This window comes from Budorcas taxicolor, chromosome 14 (genome assembly GCF_023091745.1).
Source record: "Budorcas taxicolor isolate Tak-1 chromosome 14, Takin1.1, whole genome shotgun sequence".
In the NCBI taxonomy this organism is placed as follows: domain Eukaryota; kingdom Metazoa; phylum Chordata; class Mammalia; order Artiodactyla; family Bovidae; genus Budorcas; species Budorcas taxicolor.
In genome coordinates, this window is record NC_068923.1 from 90055240 (window position 1) to 90079393 (window position 24154).

The following is a 24154-nucleotide window of genomic DNA, read 5'->3' on the forward strand; positions in this document are numbered from 1 at the left end:
GAGGAGGAGGAGGGAAGACGGCACTAGATTGTTCTCCATTAGAAATCGAGGAGAAAGTGAGTCCCAAGGGAGGCTGCAGGGACACGGGACCGCAGTCCAGGGGAATGTGGGGTCCTGGAGGAAGGGGTGGGGAGGGGGATCTGGGCGGTGAAATTCTACACTGTGTGAGGTGAAAACCTCACTTCTGTTCCCTCTGTAAAATCAGCTTGCATTGGTCAGCAATAGTTGGATTTTCTATTTTCAAGGATGTATACATGAGGAGAAGAATTGATGCCTCTAAACTGTGGTGTTGGAGAAGACTCTTCAGAGTCCCTTGGACTGCAAAGAGATCAGACCAGTCAATCTTAAAGGAAATCAATCCTGAATATTCAATGGAAGGACTGATGCTAAAGCTGAAACTCCAGTACTTCGGCCATCTCATGTGAAGAGCCGACTCACTGGAAAAGACCCTGATGATGGGAGGGATTGGGGGCAGGAGGAGAAGGGGACGACAGAGGATGAGATGGCTGGATGGCATCACCGACTCGATGGACATGAACTTGGGCAAACTTTGGGGGATTGTGATGGACGCCCGGGGAGGCCTGGCGTGCTGCAGTCCACGGGGTCGAGAAGAGTCCGACACGAATTAGTGACTGAACAACATGCATCAGGAGCGACATGGGAAGAGACATAGCACAAAACTCTACTTCACTATTGGGTCCTAAAAGAGCCAGGTGGCTTCCCCAAGAGAGCCGTAAATAAGACAACTTGTACCCGAGAAGCACACCCGGCCAACCATTGCGGGGTGGGGGGGGGGGGGTGTATTTAACAAAAAATTGTTTTGAAATTCTATGTTCATACACAGGTCTCAAAGCCAGAAGGCATCATTCTTCCTGCCAGAACTTTTTGAGAATAGTCTTCAGATAACAAAGCATTGAAAGCTCTGGCAGACTTGAAACTTTTGCAAAGTAGAAACTCAGGTGGAGTGAATGGATGGAAAGGCTAGTGACCGAGGGTTGGAGAGCCCTGCTCTGGGAGGCTGTGCTGGGCTCGGCCAGGCAAGCCAGGAGCACTCTTCTAAAAGGAGGTCCCAGAGCAACACCGTCTCTAAGACCTCGGAGGTGTCCAAAGCCCAGAGGCGTGTGGCCAAGACCTGCAGATGCCTGGGGCTGGCGGCCTGGGTGGCAGAGGTGGCAGCCGCAGCTCCCGTGGGGGCCCGTGTGCAGGGGGCAGGGCTGTGCTGGGCTCAGTCTCTCCAGTGAGCATGCAGGACCCTTTCAGCTGAGGGCAGGGCTGTGCTGGGCTCAGTGTCTCCACTGAAGCTGCCGGACCCTGTCGGCTGAGGGCTGGGATGTCTTTTGAGCCTCCTTCCAGGTGTCACTCCTTGTAAGTGTGTTGGATGTTAGTCGCTCAGTCATGTCTGACTCTTGGCGACCCCACAGACTGTAGCCCACCAAGCTCCTCTGTTGATGAGATTCTCCAGGCAAGGATACTGGAGTGGGTTGCCATTTCCTTCTCCAGGGGATCTTCCTGACCCAGGGATTGAACCCAGGTCTCCTGCACTGCAGGCAGATTCTTTACTAGCTGAGCCACCAGGGAAGCAAGTCCTCATTAGTGAGGCCACCATGCTCCTCTGCAGAATGTAACTCCATCAGGCATCCTCGTGATGCGATTTCCTCCCCGCCTCCCGCCCCCCCACACTCCCGCAGAAGGACCATCAGACCTCAGGGTGTCACACATGTAAAGGAAGTTATGTGATCCTCTATTTGTGGAACGTGAACCTTTCAGTATCAGAGCCTCAGCATTCTCTCATCTCATGCCATCAAACAGGTTGTTAGAAATCCTAGATGAGAAGTAACGCTGCCACCTTTGTTGACATTTTTAAGCACTATTTATCTCACAGTGAAAGTAGGGGTCCCGGACTGAGAAAGAATGGCAAAGAAAGGGGGAGAAACAGTTTAAATATCTTGTAGATTTTTACTAAGTGGGGTAAAGGAACCTCTTGAAGTCTTCAGTAGCAGCATATTGCTGGGGGCAATGTGGATAGAAATGTGGAAATACTTTCTGATGGACCTTCTATGAAACCAACTTTCTTCATGTGCATTTTATCTGCTACCATGACTCTGGGGAAGGGTCCTGGTGAATGTCGGTTCCAGAAGAAAAGAGAGTATATAAGACAGAGTCCTGTTGTACAGGAAGAAGGGCCAGCCTATCTCTCTGGCCAGTGGAAAGAGGTGGAGGGGAGGGAAAGTTAGAAAAGAGGTCGGCTACCCACGTCTTCATCTCCCCCATCTGCCTGCGGGGTCAAATCTGGGTGATGAAGGGAAAGCAAGGACCGCAGGCACTGGGTCAGAGGAGAGAAGCCGATCCCGTGGTTTTTGCGGTGAAAGGGGCTTCCCTTATACGCGGCGTCCTTTTATTCATCTGCTTGTTTATTCGCGGCTGCGGGGTCTTCCTCGCTGTGAACCATTTCTCTCTGGTTGCGGAGCACACACTCCAGCCGCACAGCCTTCAGGCTCAGCTGCCCGGCGGCACGAGGGATCCTCCAAGACCAGCGATCCAACCCGTGCCCCCAGCAGGGACAGGTAGATTCCCGACCCCCGGGGCACCAGGAAGCCCCTCTGCTTCCTTTGGAAACAACATCCACCCGGGCGCCCCAGGGCTGTAGGGGACAACAGGGCTTTGCCATCAGGCGACGGCGGGGGTGAGGGGACCTCTTACAGACCCAGGGCGGCGCCAGTCACCAGGCCTGACCTCTGTGTGGGCTGGTGTGGAGCTAGAGAGAGAGAGGAAACCTTACGAAAATGATCTGCCTCCACCAGCAGAGACTGAGATGCTCTCTGGGGGCGAGTCTGAGTTTCCAGCGGCCCTGCCGCCACGGCTGGGAGGACTGTGGATGAGGGTGGGCCGGGCGGGGGGAGGCGGAGGTGAGCCTCAGTAAATAAACAGCTGCCTCTTCTTTGCACACAAAGGGCAGCACACACATCCCTCAGCAGGGGCCCTTCCAACACGCACCCACTGCGCTGGTTTCAGGTCCAGGACCAAGTTCACTCCCCTCGAAGGCTCCCCCTGACTAATTCCATCCCGCACGCGTGCGCAGCGGTGTGCACACAGCGCTGGGCAGTGAATGAGAGCTGCCCTCCAGGGGCTCCCGAGGCTGGAAGGGAGACCGAGGTGTCCCGACCGCAGTCCCGAGGGGAGGAGGCCATCGGCGGCCGAAGCCCCGGAACCACACGCCCTCCTGAGTGAGAGACTGGCCGGCGGCGTCAAGACCTGATGTGGGAGCCCGGCAGGCAAGATTTCACAGCTAGGGCTGGAGACGGGGAACAGTCTGGGCTGAGGAACGGCTTCCCCAGGCCCACAGGCTGGACGGAGGAAGCCGCTGACCTCGTGTGTTTCCACACGCAGGGTCACGTAATTCCTGCATCAGTATCACGTTCTCATCGCTGCTGTAACAAATCACCCCACACACTCGGCGGCTTCACACAGCAGGGGTAGTATTTGACCTGTCCAGAAGCCGGAAGTCCAAAGTGGGCCTTACAGGCGAAGACCCAGGTGCCAGCCGGGCTGGTTCTTTCTCGAGGCTCCGGAGAGGCGCCTGTGCCCTGCCTCTGCCTGAGTCTGCAGGCTGCCCGCTCCCCTGCCCGAGGGCTCATCCCTCCTCTCTGCTTCCGCCGTCCCATCTCCTCCTTCTGCTCCCAACCGTCGTGTCTCCCTCTTATCAGAACCCCAGTGGTTGCAATGGATAATTGCCTCATTTCACAACCCTTACTGTAGCTAAACGTGTAGTCTCTTTTACCAGGTAAGGTAACATTCAGTTTCAGGATGCAGGCATCTTTGGAGGGCCACTGTTCTGCCTACAAGAGTATCATTTACGTTACCTTCCTTCTTCTAATTCAGTGTAAATAACTGAGGATCCTGTTTGTGAGATTCAAAAGAGAAATTCAAATGTAGCTTAAAAATATAAACATACTAACACCAATTATGATATCCGATAAAGTAAGGAGCCATTTAAAACTAACAGCTGTCCTTGGAGAAATAAATATAATCCAAATCCTCAATATTTAGCTTTAAATTATTCTTTCCTGACTCTAAACATTACTTTATCAGTTCTTCTCAAACTGGGGCTACCCAGGTCCCAGCAAGTACACCTGATAACCAGAGGTGACAATAAGCTGCAGGATAAACAATACCCCAGTGCCAATTTTATTAACTGCAATAAGCCAGTTGTAACATTTTATATTAAAAATAAACATGGCTATAATACAGAGTAAGATGGACATTTTGAATAAATTTTGTAAAACATGAAACTCTAAAGAAGTAATGATCTGCTCTGAACTGTGCCTAAGGAATTTCTTCTCTGCTTTAAAGGAATATTTTGATGAAACATCTGAAAAGCACTGGAATAAATTAGAATATTTGTGTCTTCCCCCAAAAAAGATCAAGAAAATAGTATCCCTTGATTACATGTGTTTCTGGCTATGATTGGTTTAAAATATCTTTATTACAAAATTTAGAGATCATTGTACACCAAGAACATCATAACTCACCTATATATAGAACTCAGTGTTGACAAGTTTCTGCTTCAGCATATAACTGAAAACCAATGTGTAAAAATATACACTAGTTAAATTTTTCATATTTAGAAGAGGCCCTCTGCAGTTCACCTGGAGTAGATTTAGTTTTAATTCATACACAATTCTGTTTAAGTCCTGTGGGTCCCCCACCCAAAACAAGAAACAACAAATTAGAGAAGCCTTGTTCCAGGAAACTAAGTTAACAGACTCACGCGCTTAAACACACACACACGGGCTTAAAATGCATTATTTTCGACCACCTCCTATACACCAGACATTACCTTGTATAATATGAATATTCTGGGTGTTATCCTCTCTTTATACCCAGGGTCATAGAGATTGAGAAGGGCTTCAAAACAGACCATCAAACTCCAAAGTTTGTGATCTTTCTTTTACAGAAAACTCAGCTCAGATCTTTAGCAAAGCAGGTGAGAGTGAGTTAGTGACTTCTCTATCTCTGGTAACAAAGAGGTTCCCCCCGCCCCTTCCCCCCAACCCCCACCCCACAAAGTGTGGAACCTGAGTCGTGTGTTAAACTTGGCTTCCCAGAGTAACTCATTAGCCAGACATCCCAGGGTCTGGGCGTGGAGCTAAATCCAAGACAGCCGTGGGCGCAGGAGACTGGTGTTTCATCTGTTCACCCTGCTTCCCACCTGGAGCAGGTATGATTCACCTTCTGAAGATTCAGATGACTCTCACTTTTGGGGACCACTGGGATTCCTCTTTCGAATAAAATGGATTTTTATTTTTATTTGCTGCATTTCCCAGGAGCATATCTTGATTTGGGAAGTCTCCCCTCCCCGCTCCTGCTGTTCTAGTAACCACTTCCTCTCCTTTCTCAGGATCTACCCTCATGGAGATCACATGAGCCAGTGCTCAGAAAGCTCACAAGAGCGCATGGCAAAAACAGATAACCTTCAGGGTGTGTCCTTCTGTGGAGACTCTTGATTATGAGTAAGCCAATTATGATGGCTTATTATTTACAGTGAATTAATATGAATTAAAAAAGCGTACATTTGCTCCTTCACCGTTCCCCACTGCCCAGCATAAAATAAAATAATCCAAGGTAGAATTCCAGATTTTATTAGAGAATGTATCTAAAATACAGTATTTATTAAGTTATGATATATTATTTGAATGGAAATATACTCTGTATCACAACTATAACAATTTTTATAGATAATTCATTTACATCTCTATGGTTCAAAAATCACTAAATCACAGCATAATTAAAATACCATTGCTACAAATATATAAGAATTTAAAGTTTTTCTTTATTATACCATCTTGGAATCACAAACATTTATCTGATTTACATTACATAGGATCAAGACTATTTTCAGTTCAGTTCAGTTCAGGTCAGTCGCTCAGTCGTGTGTCCGACTCTTTGCGACCCCATGAATCACAGCATGCCAGGCCTCCCTGTCCATCACCATTTTACCTGATTTATACTACACAGTTCAGTTTACCCCCATATATAGATTTGCACTCAATCAGCCTACCTTCCTATATTTTAAAAATAGCATTTTACTGAACCATCGTGAGTGCTCATTACCCTACATTCTGTGAGCAAAATCTAGGTTCTTATATTCTCTGTCCCATAAAGGCTACTATCATAAGCAAAGCACCAGTCACAGCAAATCTGTCAATCATGACAATTGGCCTAGGTTTTCACATTTTAGTAGTAAGCACGTCAGGTGAGAGATGAAGGGTCTAGAAAGCCAGATGCAAAGCAGCGAGGGCCCAGTTCACCAAGGTGGGCTTGTGCTAAGCTAAAGGGAGGCCCAAAGGCTCTCCCCCCGATGCCGCCCCGGGGCCGCCTTATTTGGGGAAAACTCTGACTTGTCTGTTTTTCAGCGGCTGAGCCGGACGCCAGTTGGCCAACATCAGGAGTTCAGGCTCACCCTCTGCGTTGAAGTTAAGACTGCGGAATTTCAACATCTAAAAGACAAAATTAAAGATAAAAAGCATCAAAAATACAAGTTTCACTAGAGCATTCAATTATCGTGCTTGTGTTAAATCCTGAAATACATTTCCCAGCATTCACAGTCTCAGATGGCAATGTTCAAAATTTAATTTGATTCTCAACAGAGATATAATGACATATAGACTACATATACATACTTTTATACAACAAATTAATTTCTACAGAATAAATACATCTTGCTGTGATTTGAAGGAAATTTACAATGAGCTTCTTTTTTCCTCTTTTAATTACATAATCAAACATCAAAAGTCTATAAAATATTTCAGAGATGTAAAGTAATAATAGCAATTCTAGATCCAAATTAAGGTTTTGTTTTCTGTCCCAGGGAAGATAAACATCAGCATGGGTACAATTAGACAAAGTGACCACGGGTTTGCAGGCTCCGGGGTGGAATGATGCCTGACGTCTCTGCTTCAATTTACAGAAGCACAGGATTAAATCTGCCCACGCTGGGATTTCCAGTCCTTATCACTGGGTAGTTCTGATTTCCTTTTAAACTCGTGTGAGTTCCCAGCAGAGCGATGTGACCCAGGCAGCCCTCACCCAGTTCCCTCCTTCTCTGAGGCTGTTTCTCAAAGTGTCACTTCCCTTTCACTAAGCATGACATTATCTAAACGAAGAATGGTGGTTTGGGAAGTAAGGCAACTGCCAGAGAATCAGTAGCCTTGAATCTGATCTCTTTGCCAAACAAAATTCCCTTGGTCACCTCCGAGGAAGTCAATTTCCGTGCCAGTCAACTACTGTTAACACACACAACCATTATCACTGTAGTGTGCTGAACAGCACAAAGTATGCTCTATGGGAACTGTGTGTCTGGTCTAAGCTGCTAACGCAACTTGGAGGGACTTTTAATAGATGCTTTTTATCCAAGGGATGACCCTCAACTCTGTTTGAATTCAGGATGTATTCTGATATAAATAAACCACAGTAAGCTCTTAGGTGAGTGAGCCGTTGGCAGGAAATTATCACCCATAGCTATGCACCCTTGAATATAAAATCTCTTTGTTCCAGGCTTCAGATTCCTCCTAATGTACAAAAAAAAAAAAAAAAAAAAATGCATGCACTGGGTGACAGACACCTTTCTCAGGTAATCTTCTATGTTATCCAACTTCAGAGTAAAAAGAAGCAATTGCCTAAGGTTACGGTTAGCAACAGCAAGTTCTTGCTGGGTGCTAGCTACATCTGTAAGCACTATTGCTGGTGCCAGGAGCAGCAGGAGGATGGAAGCCCAGGTCTGTCTGCTTCCAAAGGTCTAGCCCTTCCGCCTGGACTAAGCGCTCCCCCTGACTTGAGCAAACGGACCTGCTGACTGCTAACGGAGACGGGTTCTTTGAGCACGACCCAGGTCACACTTTCAAGGAGAGGAGGGGTGGTCAGTGAGCCAGGGTAGGTCCAGTAGTCCAAGACTTTAGGAAGGAGGCTGCTAGGATTGAAGTTAGGGAAGTCAGCACTCTTACCCTGGAACACAAGGAAAAGACACAGGTTAAACAACAACATGTGATCAGAGTGAGGGGGAGCGGGGGACGCAGGAGAAGGGGAAACAGAAACATTCAACTTTGAGAGTCAAACATCTTTCTTTTTTTTTTTTTTTTTTAAAAAAAGAGACGTTCCATATTCACCAGGAAACAGAATAAAAGAAATTAACAGAAGACATTCAACAGGGAAACTTAGATTAGCAGATATAAGCAAGAGAACCTATCAATTTCCCCTGTCCATTTGCTCATCTGTCCTCTCAAACAATCCCTTATCTTTTTCATTAAGTCCTTAACTAATCTTAGCCAGTATTTAAAGTGAAACTGCTGCCACCAAAATGCTGCGATTTTAGGATGTAGGAACAGAATATGTAGACGGTATCCTCGATGAGGAGGTAATTGTCCTGTTGTACCGTTTTGTGGTTCGACCAGAACTGAAAAGCTGCAATTAGCTCTGGACACTGCACTTTACAGAAACAGCAGCAACGGCAAAGAGTTGTCTGAAGAGTGACAGGTCGCTGCAGAGAGACAGTTATCAGGTAAGATTAGTTAAAGGGGACAGAGATAATGAGCTTGGGCATAGGTGAGAGGCTGCGAGAAAACGGGCTCAAGCAAAGGATGGTTTAGTTGGTTTTTTGGAGATGTAGTTGACATATGTTAGTTTCAGGAATGCAATGTAATGATTCAATATTTGAATATATTATCGAATGATCATAATGGGTCTAGTGAACATCTCTCAACATAAACAGTTACAGAATTTCCTTTTCTTGTGATAAGAACTTTAAAATCTACTCTTAGCAACTTTCAAAGTGGCAATACAATGTTATTAACTACAGTCACTATAGCATTGATTTTGATTTACTTATAAGTTAATCCCCAAACATCTTTATTTTATAATTGGAAATTTGTACCTTTTGACCCCTTTCATCCATTTTTGGCCTCCCCGCTGCCACTTCTGGCAACCACCATCGATTCCCTGTATTTGTGAGCTGGTTATGTGTTCGTTTTCTTTGCTTACTTGTTTAGATTCCACTAGTTCATCTGGTATTTGTTTTTCTTTATCCGACTTATCTCACTCAGCCTAATACTCTCAAGGCCCATCCATGTCGTCACAAATGGCATGATTTCATTCTCCTGTACAGCTGAGTCCATTTTATCTGTCTCTCTATATCTTGAGCTTAGTCACTTCAATCCTTTCTGACTCTTTTACAAGCCCATGGACTATAGCCCACCAGGCTCCTCTGTCCATGGGACTGATTCTCCAGGCAAGAATACTGGAGTGGGTTGCCATGCCCTCCTCCAGGGGATCGTCCCGACTCAGGGATCAAACCCACGCCTCCTGCTTTGGCAGGCGGATTCTGCACCCACTGAGCCCCTTGGGGAGCCCCATCTATCTCTATCTACCCACGTTTTCTTTCTCCATGCACTTGTTACTGGATACTTAGGCTCTTTCTGTCTTGGCTATTGTGAATAAAGCCGCAGTGAACATGGTGGTGGGGGTGGTGGTGCCTATATCCTTCTGAAATAGTGTTGTAGGATCAGGTTTATTCTATACCATCAAGGGAGTCAAGCTCAAGGTAACAGGCAAGCCTTCCGAAGATAGATGCTGCTTTGATAAAGCCAGGTTGCTGCTGCTGAAAGCAGTATTTATAAGCAGATGCCCCATGACCTCAGCATAGCTATGCAGTGCAGTAGATGTAAACACGAATTCAAAGAGGTCACAAAGCAGGACCTTACTCATCGTGTTCTCCATTGCATTTCCTAGACTAACGAAGTGGCCAGCATATAGTAAGTACTCAAGAAATATCTGCCCTGTGAAGAGTGAATAACTGGATCAGGTGGGCCAGCCTCCTTGCAATCACGGTTTTCTCTGATTCTTACATATGGATGTTCAAATGAAGCAAGATTAAATAAATACAAGTCGGAAAATTATACAAGCATTAGGATCAACTTTGGGATAAAGATTAAGTTACATAAACATATGAGCAACATGTTACCTTTATTAAGGGCTCATCTAAGCACCACCCATCAAACCGAGACTACTCAGCTTGAGCAAAAGAATTTTAAAAAATAAGTTCGGTATAGAAGATAGGTACCCTATGCAGGTGTCAAAAAAACTGAACTGTACCTTTGTTTTAATAGAATCCAGCACGTCAAGGACTTTCTGGAGAGCTGGGTTAGCATCACCAACCTACAGAAAGACACAAAGGACAAAGACAACATGTACAGTTGGCACCACACCGTTTTTTGATTAGGGCAGCTCTAAGGTATAATTTCCCCAAATGGTGAAGCAAAACCCACCACTAGCTACATGCCACCCATCAGTGTTAGTCTGATTCCCCTGTTTTCACTGACAACCTGCTTCTGGCCCTGCGGTTCACCTGAAATTACCCTCTCAGATGTCACCAGTGACCTCCAACTGCCAAAGTCAACAGCACTGTTCAAATGCTTGCGTTAAGCTTCATGCAGAATTTTGCGCTACTGTCTTCCCTCCTTTGCAAAATCCCCCTTCTTTCGACCTTTCCTTCTGTCCTCCAGCCTCCCAAATCTCCCTTGACTCCTGTATTCCCCACTGATCATCTAGTCAGGGCCTTTCCTCCCAGTCTGCAGTTTCTCAGGGTTGCTTGCTGAGTAGTGTTACCCCTTCTCGTCAGGGTTCCCTTGCATGATCTCATAGACGCTCACAGTAGCTCAGCTGGTAAAGAATCTGCCTGCAGTGCAGGAGACCCCGGTGTGATTCCCGGGTCGAGACGTTCCTCTGGAGAAGGGATAGGCTACCCACTCCAGTATTCTTGGGTTTATCTGGCGGCTCAGCTGGTAAAGAATCTGCCAGCAAAGTGGGAGACCTGGGTTCGATCCCTGGGTTGGGAAGATCCCCCGTAGAAGGGAAAGGATACCCACTCCAGTATTCTGGCCTGGAGAATCTCAGGGACTCTAGTCAATGGGGTCACAAAGAGTCGGACACGACTGAGCCACTTTCACTTCACTTGTCACTTGTGTGTGCAGCTGTCACCTTGACACAGGATTTCTAGAACCACGAATCTGTAGCCCAGCCCTTTCTCCACTGGGTTTATAACTATCCAGGGGGCAGCTCAGTCGGTATGTCCCACTCCCGCTGCCTGGATTCTGCAACGTGGAGCCACTGTCCTTCACTCCTCCAAAAGCTGGTCTTAATTTAGCATCCTCTGTCACGGAATAGTACTACCTAGCTTAAGGCTGAATAAGAAAAAAAAAAAAGTACTAGCATTTATCCCAAGTATTGCTTTTTCTCATTTTGTATTTCATGTGTAAACATCCTTCACATTTACATCCAAATAGTACCTAAGAAATACCTCTGGAATTGTCTTTTTGTCTCTATCTCCACTGCGGTTAGCAGATATGCAGGAAAATAATCCCCTAAATACTTCAGACCCAAAGGCATTTCCTAGGCTTTTTGCAGAAAGTCCTATCTGTCATGAATGTTCTGTCCATTTCATCTGTTTTGGAAACAGGCGAGGGGGTTGGGGAAAGAATTGGGCCATCAACTAACCTTCAGAAAAACACCCACAACAGCCAGTCCATCAGGCTGTTGCGCTGCTGTTCCAAAGTCCCCGTACTTGGTGTTCCAGTGAACCAGGTGTAGCTGAAGCAGAAGCACAGACAGCAAACGATTAAACGTGGTAAGAGCCTACACAGTCATCTTCACAGCTAGAGCTCACGAAAGAAAGTGAAAACGTGGAGAATTATAAATCTAAACTTGTATTTTAATTCTAATTGTCCACGACTTGGCATAATAGCAAGTGATTCCTTCAACAACTCTAAGAAAAAGCATTGCATACCTTTGAGGAACATTTATTTCTAGATTTTACATTAAAACACGATCCTCCAAGTTGAATTCATTTTTACGCAAATGTTGTTCTTAGGACGTCTTAGAGAAAGCTTTGGGGCATTAACAGTAACATCACAAATAAAGGTTATAAGAAGCAAATATAAAGAGCCTTTGTAAAGAAAATAGTTTGAGCTAAATTTAAGTTATGACCAACCTAGATAGCATATTCAAAAGCAGAGACATAACTTTGCTGACTAAGGTCCGTCTAGTCAAGGCTATGGTTTTTCCTGTGGTCATGTATGGATGTGAGAGTTGGACTGTGAAGAAGGCTGAGTGCGGAAGAATTGATGCGTTTGAACTGTGGTGTTGGAGAAGACTCTTGAGAGTCCCTTGGACTGCAAGGAGATCCAACCAGTCCATTCTGAAGGAGATCAGCCCTGGGATTTCTTTGGAAGGAGTGATGCTAAAGCTGAAACTCCAGTACTTTGGCCACCTCATGTGAAGAGTTGACTCATTGGAAAAGACTCTGATGCTGGGAGGGATTGGGGGCAGCAGGAGAAGGGGACGACAGAGGATGAGATGGCTGGATGGCACCACGGACTCGATGGACGTGAATCTGAGTGAACTCCGGGAGTTGGTGATGGACAGGGAGGACTGGCGTGCTGTGATTCACGGGGTCGCAAAGAGTCGGACATGACTGAGTGACTGAACTGAACTAAAATTTACAAATTAAGCTTTTGAAAGAGAAAAAAGTGTATCTTACCTCTGCAGCGTACTTCTTCCTATCCACAGTATGCTCGGAACCTTGGTCATCAGATGAACCCCAGTGAAAGTGAAATTGAACCAATCTGTAAGTGCCAGCAAGAGGTCCGTCTTTCAGCACTAAAATGAAAAAAAAAACACATATAATATTTATGTGGGCTTGCCAGGTGCCGCTCGTGGTAAAGAACCCTACTGGCAATACAGGAGACATAAGAGACGCGGTGTTTTTGCTCGGAGAATCCCGTGGACAGAGGAGCCTGGTGGCACACACACGCTTATACACACACAAACTCATCCATACGCACGTGGCAGACACACAGAGCTGAATGTCACAATCTTCAATCTTCTTTTATAGTACTGAATTTATGCCTGAGGCAACACTTTCACTCTGTGAAAATTAAATCTAGACTCGGGCTTAGTTTGCAGAGCTGATGGAATCATGGCAACTGTTGGGTCCTTTTTCTTTCCTTTACTTGTACCGACTGGAAGGATGGATGCTTTTCCCATCTGTTTTCTGAGCACAGGACACTTTCCTTCCAGGTTTGTTCGGGAGTCAGAGGTTCAGGTTTCAGAGAGAGGAGATTTTCAGGGGACTACGAATTCCTCTGTGAATCAGTGAGGAGGCGCTGGCAGCCGCCTTCCAACGCTGGGCCATCGCACACCTGCAAACTCAGGAACCTCTGCTCTGCCTCGGCCCAGAGAACGACCTTCAGCCCGCTTCGCCAACCTCTGATGTCACTTCTCACTAGAATCTGTCAAACAATAAGCATGCCAACAAAGGTCTGTCTAGTCAAAGCTATGGTTTTCGCAGTGGTCAGGTATGGATGTGAGAGCTGGACTATAAAGAAAGCTGAGCGCCGAAGAATTGATGCTTTTGAACTGTGGTGTTGGAGAAGACTCTTGAGAGTCCCTTGGATTGTAAGATAAAATAAGTCAGTGCTAAAGGAAATCAACCCTGAATATTCATTGGAAGGACTGATGCTGAAGCTGAAACTCCAATACTTTGGCCACCTGATGCGAAGAGCTGACTCACTGGAAAAGACCTTGATGCTGGGAAAGATTGAGGGCAAAAGCAGACGGCAGCAGAGGATGAGATGGTTAGATATTATCACTGACTCAATGGACATGCATTTGAGCAAACTCTGGGAGATGGCAAAGGACAGGGAAGCCTGGCGTGCTGCAGTCCGTGGGGTCATAAACAGTCGGACACGATTTAGCAACTGAACAACAAAGTGACATATTTAAAAGCTTTTAAAATTAGGGTAGTTCTACTACTTCAGTTTTATCTCTCTAGAACTGGGAATAGAACCCCTTTTGCCATAAATGAATTTTATTAGTTTGGGCTTATAATTCTGCAGAGTAATGAGTCCAAGATAACTTCAGCTTTGGCTGAAAACCAAAGGACAAGGTCTTCATGATAAAGTTTGTTTGGACAACTTCACCTAAATACGCTTAACTGGTAGCAGCACACGTTCATCTCTTCAAAGAAAAGATAAAGCTGGCTGGCAGATATCTAGGCGGCTGAACCCTTCTGTGGCTCCTGATACAACCTCTGGCTGACAGCTCTGCCTTACAATAGGCCGGGAAGAAAAGAATTTGTTTTAAAAAAAGAGAGAACAAGTTAAAATGGTGTTATAACTATACACAAAAATAAACTCAAAATGGATTTAAGATCTAAAAGTAAGACCAGAAACTATAAAACTCCTAGAGGAGAACACAGGCAAAACACTCTCCGACATAAATCACAGCAGGATCTTCTATGACCCACCTCCCAAAACACTGGAAATAAAAGCAAAAATAAACAAATGGGACCTAATTAAAATTAAAAGCTTCTGCACAAAAAAGGAAACTATAAGCAAGGTGAAAAGACAGCTTTCAGAATGGGAGAAAATAATAGCAAATGAAGCAACTGACAAAGAATTAATCTCAGAAATATACAAGCAACTCCTGCAGCTCAATTCTAGAAAAATAAACAACCCAGTAAAAAAATGGGCCAAAGAACTAAACAGACATTTCTCCAAAGAAGACATACAGATGGCTAACAAACACATGAAAAGATGCTCAACATCACTCAATATCAGAGAAATGCAAATCAAAACCACAATCAGGTACCATCTCACACCAGTCAGAATGGCTGTGATCCAAAAGTCTACAAACAATACTTGCTGGAGAGGGTGTGGAAGAAAAGGAACCCTCTTACACTGTTGGTGGGAATGCAAACTAGTACAGCCACTATGGAGAACAGTGTGGAGATTCCTTAAAAAACTGGAAATAGAACTGCCTTATGACCCAGCAATCCCACGGCTGGGCATACACACCAAGGAAACCAGAATTGAAAGAGACACATGTACCCCAATGTTCATCGCAGCACTGTTGATAATAGCCAGGACATGGAAGCAACCTAGATGTCCATCAACAGATAATGGATAAGGAAGCTGTGGTACATATACACAATGGAGTATTACTCAGCCATTAAAAAGAATACATTTGAATCAGTTCTAATGAGGTGGATGAAACTGGAGCCTATTATACTGAGTGAAATAAGCCAGAAAGAAAAACACCAATACAGTATACTAACAATATATATGGAATTTAGAAAGATGGCAATCATAGCCCTGTATGCGAGACAGCAAAAGAGACACAGATGTCTAGAATAGTCTTTTGGACTCTGGGGGAGAGGGCAAGGGTGGGATGATTTGGGAGAATGGCATTGAAACATGTATAATATCATATAAGAAATGAATCGCCAGTCCAGGTTCAATGCATGATACAGGATGCTTGGGGCTGGTGCACTGGGATGACCCAGGGGGATGGGATGGGGAGGGATGTGGGAGGGGGTTCAGGATGGGGAACATGTGTACACCCATGGCGGATTCATGTCGATGGATGGCAAAACCAATACAATAGTGTAAAGTAATTAGCCTCCAATTAAAATAAATAAATTTACATTAAAAAAGAAAAAAGTTCAATGAAAAAAATAAATAAATTTTAAAAGATGGTGTTATATTACTGATCTATTAAGAAACATGAATTTGGATGTATTCAGATAAAATCACATCTCTTAAAACTTTAAAAACTTACTGTAAAAGTGCTTTTATTAAATCTGATAACAAAGAAAGAATTAACTAATTATCCTTATGCCCCCCAAATAGACTTTTTCCAAGATGAAAATATAATTCATAACTATATATACCATTAAAAAATACATGTTTATAAAGTTTATAAAGATTTAGAATTAGGCAAGAGTAACACGAGCTTTTATTATATAAGGCTTTCTAATACTAAAAAAAAAAGAAAAGAAATGCCTGAGTGTTCAATGATTCAACACTTTCAGGACTAACCTACTATTACCAGATATCTGTTCGAGCCTCTGTTAAAAGAGACTACGTTACTATGTAGCTGAGAAGTCCACTGTAAACAGTGTATACTCGGTCGATCAATCATGTCCAGCTCTCTGCGACCCCGTGGACTGTAGCCCACCAGGCCCCCCTGTCGATGGGATTCTCCAGGCAAGAATCCTGGAATGGATGGTCATTTCCTTCTCCAGGGGATCTTCCCAATCCAGGGATCAAACCGGTGTCTCTTGGGTCTCCTGCCTTGGCAGGTGGATTCTTTACCACGAGCACCACCTGGGAAGCCCCCACTGAAATTAGGAAAGGTGTTGGCGTCTTAGTCACTCAGTCGTGTCTGACTCTTTGTGACCCCGTGAACTGTGGCCTGCCAGGCTCCTCTGTCCATGAGATTCTCCAGGCAAGAATGCTGCAGTGGGTTGCCATCTCCTTCTCCAGGGGAAGGAGTGTCATTTCCAGCTCCACACGGTCTACGGGGTTGCAAAGAACAGACACGATTGAGCAACACCACACACTCATAAAGGCAGCGTGCATCTTTCTACTTGAGAAATAGGAAAGATGAGATTCAAGACAGGAAACTCACAATATTCTGGGTCTGCTTCCTCTTTTACTTAATTTGATTGCTCCATGCCATTTTCTAAACTACTCCACTTTAAAAACTCGTTTTTCTAATTAAAAAAAAAGTTTTAAAGAATAGCAGAAATTGCTATTCTTTAAATGCTATTCACGGCACTTTTTCCCCTCTGGAAAAATCCAGCCATTTGTGTGTGTCGAGTCCACCATCTCTTGTACCACAGAAATGTGTTCCGTAAGCGATGGAGATAGAAGAATGGGGTTTTCTACTCCAAGACCCAATGTCCTGTTCAAGACGCCTCCAAATTTCATTTAAATCCAAACCACAAAATCAAGAGCCTGAGAAGACTTTAACTTTCATGATCTTCCATTAGTTATACATACTATATATAAAACACAACAGAAGCACTGAATGTAATATTATCATCTGTCCTCTTATATATATTACTTACATAAATTATGTTACTTGTGAAAGATTCATTTTAGTAATATTGAAATAAATTAGCTACTAATACAAATTAAAAACTGTAAAGGTAACATTAACATTTTTTCCTTCTTGATCACTTTAATATTACTTAATATAAGATGAGAGGGCTTCCCTGGTGGCTCAGCTGGTAAAGAATCTGCCTGCAATGTGGGAGACACAGGTTCAATCCCTGGGTTGGGAAGATCCCCTGGGGAAGGAAATGGCAACCCATTCCTGTGTTCTTCCCTGGAGAATCTCATGCACAGGGGAGCCTGGAGGGCTACCGTCCATGGGGTCACAAAGAGTCAGGCATGACTGAGCTACTAACACGCATACACATGATATAAGATGCATCCAAATCAACTACACACCTTACTAAATGTCAATAATCTCTCCTAAATTCAAAATATAAATAAACTATTCCCAATAATCCTTAGATTAAAATTTAAGGGACTGCTATTAATGAAGTAAATAGTCTATTAAAAAACACGTTTCTAGCAGGTGAATAATCATTTCTATGAGGAATCTGAAACTTAATCTATTTTGGGGTTTTGGGAGTGGTCAGCCATTCTAGGGCTACCTACTAAGGTTAAAAAAGCAAGTGTCAGTAGAGACAAATCTGAGGGAAAGATGCCCATATTCCATCTCTTTTCCAGTAGTGAGATGTTTCGCTGTTACTTTCACTAACATAACCACAATGAAGACAGAGGGGACAGCAGTTTTCAGTTTCAGGTTTATGGCAATTATTTGACAGCTTTTTTTTTTTAAGTAACCCTTTGACATGAACACAATTAAATATGGGGTCTAGAATGCTTTAGTCTATCTTACAGAAGCTTAGGGTTTTGCTCACAACTGTCCATGGGTTGGCCCAAGAATTCGAGCTCTGGTTTTCAATATTTGCCTCTGACTTTGCAATACAGCAAGAGAGTTTTAAACTCATTAGTAAAAGTTAATAAGTTAGCAGGAGTTAATAATTTGACTACTATTCTTTTCCTCCCAGATAAAGAATGTAATAAAAGATCTCAAACAAGGAGAGCTATTTTTTAATAATTTTAAAAACCTAACAGGATTAACATTTTTTCATTAATTTCAGGTGGTTTCTTTTTAAAGGCACTTAGAAGGTTGAGGAGAGCTTTAACCCAAGTTCCTAGTTAAAGCCTATTAACTCCATATTTAAAAAGAATTCTCGCAAGCTTAAACATAACAATAAATTCTACCAGTTCAGTTCATTATACCCAAGTATTTAAGTGTGGGTATAAGAACATTTAGGATCTATCTGAAAATCTGAGCCTATGAAAAGTTCCTGAAGACTGATACCTCACTGGGTTGCGGGGGAGGGGAGTTAATCAACTGAAGTATTTAAATACAGAAAAGAAAGGATATCTTAAAATATTAACACAGTAAAAATAATTCCTAATAGAGATAATAAACTACAGATTTTAAAAACCTGAATGACCATTATTTTTAGACTTAGAACAGAAAAGTATATCAGTTTTTGAAAGTATGGCATGGGGATGAACACACTAGACATTACCTATGACTGTCATTTAAAGATTCTTATTCAGTTTCCATTTTTAAGTGGTTGCCATTTAGTCTCATTCCAGCAAACTAGGAAGGAGACGACTAGCAAGTAACCTAAACTCTTGAGCATTCTGTTTCTTCATGTTTATTTTAAGTGGGTTTGCCTAGAGTATCTCCACCGTGTGTTCCAACTTGAGAGTCTAGGATCTTAAGTCCAAAGGGTGTTTCTCTGCATGCTATCTTTGGTTGTGTTTTATTTTTGTGTTTTCCCTTAACATCAACATTTAATATATTCATATTCTAGAGAAAAATGCTTCCTTGTTTTATCAAAACACCTGCAAATGCTGAAGAGGTATCAGGCAAAGTCACAAAGGATCCTCTCACCTGTAAAGGGGAGCAAGCCTCTCCAGCGCTCGATCCTCTTGCTTTCAGTGTGCCTCCCGCCTGGCTCTCCCAGGCCCTCCTTGTTTCCTGCTTTCTTTTGCTGGGAGTCTCCTCCAAGACGCTGAAATCCTTCAGGCCTCATCCTTCAGGCTCAAACCTTATTCACCCTGAAAAGTCTTTTCTGACTTGCGCTTTCCATGTTTCCTTGGAACATCTTGTTGTACCCGCCAAAGTGACTGTCAGCACCTATTGCTCTTGTCTTCCTACTTGAGGCATCCCCAGCACCGGCTCAGGGGAGGCGAGCGAGGGACCATGGCTCCATCCTGACCTCCGGGTGCCTGGCTTGTCTTACATAACGGTGGTGCTAGTGAGATTTCTCTTTTCTTTTATAAAAACTAAGTAAATAATACATCTGTCTCTAAAGACGTGGACTTGAGCCTCTGTATGAGCCACTTGGTTTTCATCTATTTCACAATCAAACCCAGCCAGGTGCTTTAGTAATGTGTGTGTTATTCATCAGGAGGAGTAGTTAGAAAAAGGCAGCTAGCTCTCATCAGTTACTGCTCATGTAGAAATCCATCAGAACTGGACATATTCACGGTAAAACATATTACTATGTAATAATGTCATATGTAAAATCAGTCCACAGTTTAACATAATAACTGGCATGTTTGGAAAAATATGGAAGTGTTATAAGATTTTAAAATATCATCAAGTGGTAAGAGGTAATTTTAAAGCAATCTAAAAACCAGTCCATTCTGAAGGAGATCAGCCCTGGGATTTCTTTGGAAGAAATGATGCTAAAGCTGAAACTCCAGTACTTTGGCCACCTCATGCGAAGAGTTGACTCATTGGAAAACACTGTGATGCTGGGAGGGATTGGGGGCAGGAGGAAAAGGGGACGACAGAGGATGAGATGGCTGGATGGCATCACGGACTTGATGGATATGAGTCTGAGTGAACTCTGGGATTTGGTGATGGACAGGGAAGCCTGGCGTGCTGCGATTCATGGGGTCGCAAAGAGTCGGACACAACTGAGCGACTGCACTGAATGGAAAACCTTCACTTTTTTTCTCTTTAATAAATCCTATTCACTAGCTACCATGAAAAAAACAAAACAAAACAAAACAAAAGTTTTCATCAGAGGTGCAATAGCGACAGCACTTGCCTAACAAAGGCAGCCAAGTGGTGAGAAGAGCCGACAACAGCAATGGCCATTTACAGAGGAATCTTAGGTGCCAGGCACTGGGCTTTATATATCTGTCCCATTTAATCCTTCTGCTGTAACAGATACTCCAATTTTACAGTTAAGAAAACAAAAACGTAGAGAGGTTAAGTTACTATCATACCCAGGAGAGGAGGAAGGAAGAATTTTTTCAAAACGGTACTGAATACGTCGGATAGCTACAGAAAAAGGCAAGGCAACTCGACTATAATGATTCTAATTACATTCACATACTCGCACTGTAGGTCATTACGCGAACATTTTGACAGCATTACTGAATGTTGGATCTGTCTTTTCTCCTTCTGCGCAATGCTCCACACACCCCCAGGCCCACACCACCACCACACACAACGTGTTTGTAGCACCGTTCACTCAGGGCCCTTCAGAGGAAAGCACTCAGGAAAACAGGGCGCTGGCCAGGAAATCAACCAGTGGGCAAAGAAGGCTGCTACTGTGTCTGAAGGGGATTGTTCTCCTACTTCTAAGCAAGAAAAAAATAATAAAAAGAAGCAGCAGTCAAAGAGAGTTCTGTAAACAGCACTACTACAAATAAATTACAGTAACTGGTTTTGTCAGCAAGGTATGTCCACCAAGTCTAAAACATCTTCATTTACGGAATGAACTTCTGGGTGGATGCCGAGATACACAGCCACCTGTATCACACTGGCCCAAGGCTGAGAAAATATTCGCAAACACAGTGTTTCTGAGAATTTCGGGATTTTAAAGGAGCAGGTTCTCATCGCCCTTCTGCATGCTGCCTTGAAGACCAATCCTGAAAAGTTCAGCGTTTGCAAGCCTTCTCATTGCTGATCTCTGTCGCCAAGGGGCCCTGCCCTTTTTTGACTTTTCTCAGGCATAGCACAGTTATTCAATGCCCTACATACAAACCGGGAAGCGGACAGGGAGAAACAGCTCCTGCCACTTCAAAGAAATAAGCCTGCTTCCCAGAGGCTGAAATCCAACGAAGAGGATCAGAATGTAGTGTTAAGGGGGGTTCCTGCGCCTGTTAAGCTGGAAAAAGACCTGCTACTGACATACAAGTTATTTTGTAAACACTGACCTGCTTTGTCCTGCGAGTCATCAAACTCCACGTTGAAAGAGTGACCATTGTTGACCATTCTCCGCGAAGCTGCTTGCTCATAGAGAAGGGCCAGAGGCTTCAGAGCAGGATCGTGAACGACGGCCTTGGTGTCGATGTCAACGGGTGACTGGCGCTCTCCGTTGGCAACGGGGAAGTCCTTATGCCAGTGTTCAGGGCCTGGGGTTGAGCAGAGACGTGTGAACCCCCACAGTGTGGGGAAGGGCACACCCCAACTCCGGGGAAAGGGCAATGATTCTTGGACCTGCTTGGCTCCAATTCTGGGGATAGCACTTCAGAGCTGTATACAAGGTGGCGCTAGTGGTAAGAACCCGCCTGCCAATGCAGGCAGACGCAAGGGATGCCAGTTCAATCCCTGGGTCAGGAAGATCCCCGGAAAAGGGCTCGGCCACCCACTCCAGTATTCCTGGCCTGGAGAATCCCATGGACCAGAGGAGCCTGGAGGGCTACAGTCCATGGGGTCGCAAAAAGTAGGACACGACTAAAATGATTTAGCAATCAACCTTTGGGAAAACATTTGATCTGTGCCTTAGTTTTTCCCTCTGTATTATGGGGGTACCGATAGCATCTTGCTTATAAAGGTTGGTATGAGAACATTAATCCATGTACCGCTTTTAGAACAAGCAGTAAGCGTCCCATACATGTTAGCTATTTTTATGCTTCTTTTACTGAAACTGAGCAGCTGACCCTGGTTTGTGATTAGGATTTGAATGAGCAAGCTTCCTAAAGACTCTCCCGAAGAGGGAGATTCCTTCCTCAGTTCTGCTAGAGGCAAGGACTGAGTCACCGCCCCGCCAGCCCCCTCGCCTTGAAGCGTCGGAATCTCCCTCACTTGACAAGCCCCAGACCCCGCAAGACGCTCAGAGATGCCCCAGACACATCTTGCTCCTCCGTCCGCTGGCCTGGGGGAACCCAGACCTGTGGCCCCGAAAAACCGGGTTCCTGGGGACCTCCTGACCTCAGAAGTCAAGAAATCAGGAAAACTCAGAAGTCAGCGCAAAGCACTCAAACCCCCAGCCCGGGAACAGTTCATGCTGAGAATCTTAGCCACAGGTGGTGCTGAGGATGAAGCGGGGGGCGGGGGATGAGAGGGGAGAGGGGATGAAGGCGGTGGGCGAGGGGAGTCTCCTAATTTCTCTCCTAATTTCAAAGTGTTTCGCTGCACCCCTTCCTAGCGTCCTCTTGGGACAGGGTGGAGATCGACCCGAGAGGGGCCGCGCGCGGGTCCCGCGGCGATGCGCGCCCCCCGCCCCGGCCCGGCGCGGGGCGCGGGGCTTCCTCCCCAGCGGCCTGGGGCCCCGCGCCCGGGGGCTCCGCACTCACCGTTGTGCTCGCCGTATCCCCAGTGATGGGACATGGTCGCGCCGGGGTCGGGGGCTGCTGCTCAGGTGTCCGCGCCGTGTGTCCGCGGGCCGCGCCGTCGTCGGCTCTTGTAGGCGCCCGCCACCTTCGCGCGTGGGGGCGGCCCCGGGCGCCGCGGGGAGGAGGGCGCGGGCGGAGGTGCGCTCGGGGCGGGCCGGGCGGGCGAGGCTCGGGGGCGGGGAGGGCGCCCTGCCGGCGGGGCGCTGCGCCAGGTCCCGGGGCTCCGCTCGGGCCGCCCGGCTTCCCTCGGAGCGCGCGCGGGGCGGCCGCGAGGCCCCGCGCTCCCCGCGCGGACTGGGCCGCGGAGCGTCTGCGCGCGCCCCGTGCCCCCGCGGGGCGCGGGCCGCTCGGTCCCGGCGCCTCTGCGCCCGCGCCCCCTTTGTGAGCGCACCCCCGGCGCCCGCGCCCTGCCGCCGCGCCCCATCGGCCCCGCCCGCGCCGCGGCCCCCAGCCCCGGGGGGCTCGCCCTCGGGGTCCCGGCCCTGCGCCCGCTGGCCGGGCCGGGAGCGTGACCTTGGGGCGGACGGGGCTGCGGCCCTGGAGGCGCGGAGGGCCGGGCGCCGCGCGCCCCCTGCCGGGCGGCCGGGCGCGCACCGAGGAGGAGGGCGGTCTCCCGCACAGGGTCCGCACCGCGGCCAGCGTGCTTCTCCATCAGTCCCTCGGTCGTGTCCGCCTCTCTGCGACCCCCCCCCCGGCCGCAGCGCGCCAGGCCTCCCTGTCCATCACCAACTCCCGGAGTTTACCCAAACTCCTGTCCACTGAGTCGGTGATGCCATCCCACCATCTCATCCTCTGTCGTCCCTTCTCCTTCCGCCCTCAATCTTTCCCAGCATCAGGGTCTTTTCCAGTGAGTCAGCTCTTCGCATCAGGTGGCCAGAGTATTGGAGCTTCAGCTTCAGCATCAGTCCTTCCGATGAACATTCAGGACTGATTTCCTCTGGGCGAATGCACGGGAGAGGGCCGTTTCCTTGGAACTGTCAGTTCGCAGGTATCATATGGACACCCTGACATCTCTTCCACCCTCCTATCTTCTCTTTAAAAAATTAACTTGGGGGGAAGAGGGGGAAGATTACCTAGGCGAGTAAATACTGATTTAAAGCAATCAAGACTTCTAAAGAATCACTCTTCTAACAGGAATCGGGTAAAAAGATGAGAACTTGACTCAGAAGTTGGCTGCCAAAGAAAACTTGGCATCTGGCAGACCTAAGAATCAATTCAAAGAAATTTAACAGGATATTTTTTGAGGCAAGGCAACATTATGGCTTTTCTGGGCCTTAGGCAGTTTGCCTTTATGGATCCCTTCTTCATACACACACACACACACACACACACACACACACAAGGGCACACATACACATACATGAATTTGTTGCTGCATTGACATAAAGATTAATATTTTAATATTATGTATTTTAAACATTTTTTGATATAAATGTTCATTTTTTTCTTCTGGTTTTAAAAGAAAACATTTTCATGGATATCTAAAAGTACTGTGGGCCTGAAGCTGTGTTTTCTAGTACCTAATGCGTAAGTCAGGACTGTTTTCTGGTGGGGGCTGATTTCATTTCCCTCAAGGGGCTTTGCCACAA

General features: G+C 45.9%; 1 protein-coding gene across 1 annotated transcript; it reads right to left on the minus strand.

The window, feature by feature from the left end:
• Window positions 1-5720: 5720 nt before the first annotated feature.
• CA2 (carbonic anhydrase 2) lies at window positions 5721-22667 on the minus strand. The gene is made up of 7 exons (XM_052651604.1): window positions 22527-22667; window positions 21165-21362; window positions 12587-12705; window positions 11545-11637; window positions 10144-10206; window positions 7846-8001; window positions 5721-6497 (listed from the first exon to the last, which is right to left on the minus strand). The coding sequence occupies exons 1-7, from the start codon at window positions 22558-22560 to the stop codon at window positions 6378-6380; spliced, it is 783 nt and encodes a 260-aa protein (XP_052507564.1). The 5' UTR covers window positions 22561-22667; the 3' UTR covers window positions 5721-6377.
• Between the last annotated feature and the right edge of the window lie 1487 nt (window positions 22668-24154).

What these genes read in the sequence shown, in the direction of transcription:
- CA2 (XM_052651604.1), bottom strand. Translation starts at nt 22,560, where the DNA reads ATGTCCCATCACTGGGGATACGGCGAGCACAACG. An exon ending in GGGATACGGCGAGCACAACG is followed by an intron (nt 21,363 to 22,526) that starts GTGAGTGCGGAG and finishes GCTCAACCCCAG; the next exon opens with GCCCTGAACACTGGCATAAG. An exon ending in TCTCCGTTAGCAGTCAGCAG is followed by an intron (nt 6,498 to 7,845) that starts GTCCGTTTGCTC and finishes TTTGTCTTTTAG; the next exon opens with ATGTTGAAATTCCGCAGTCT.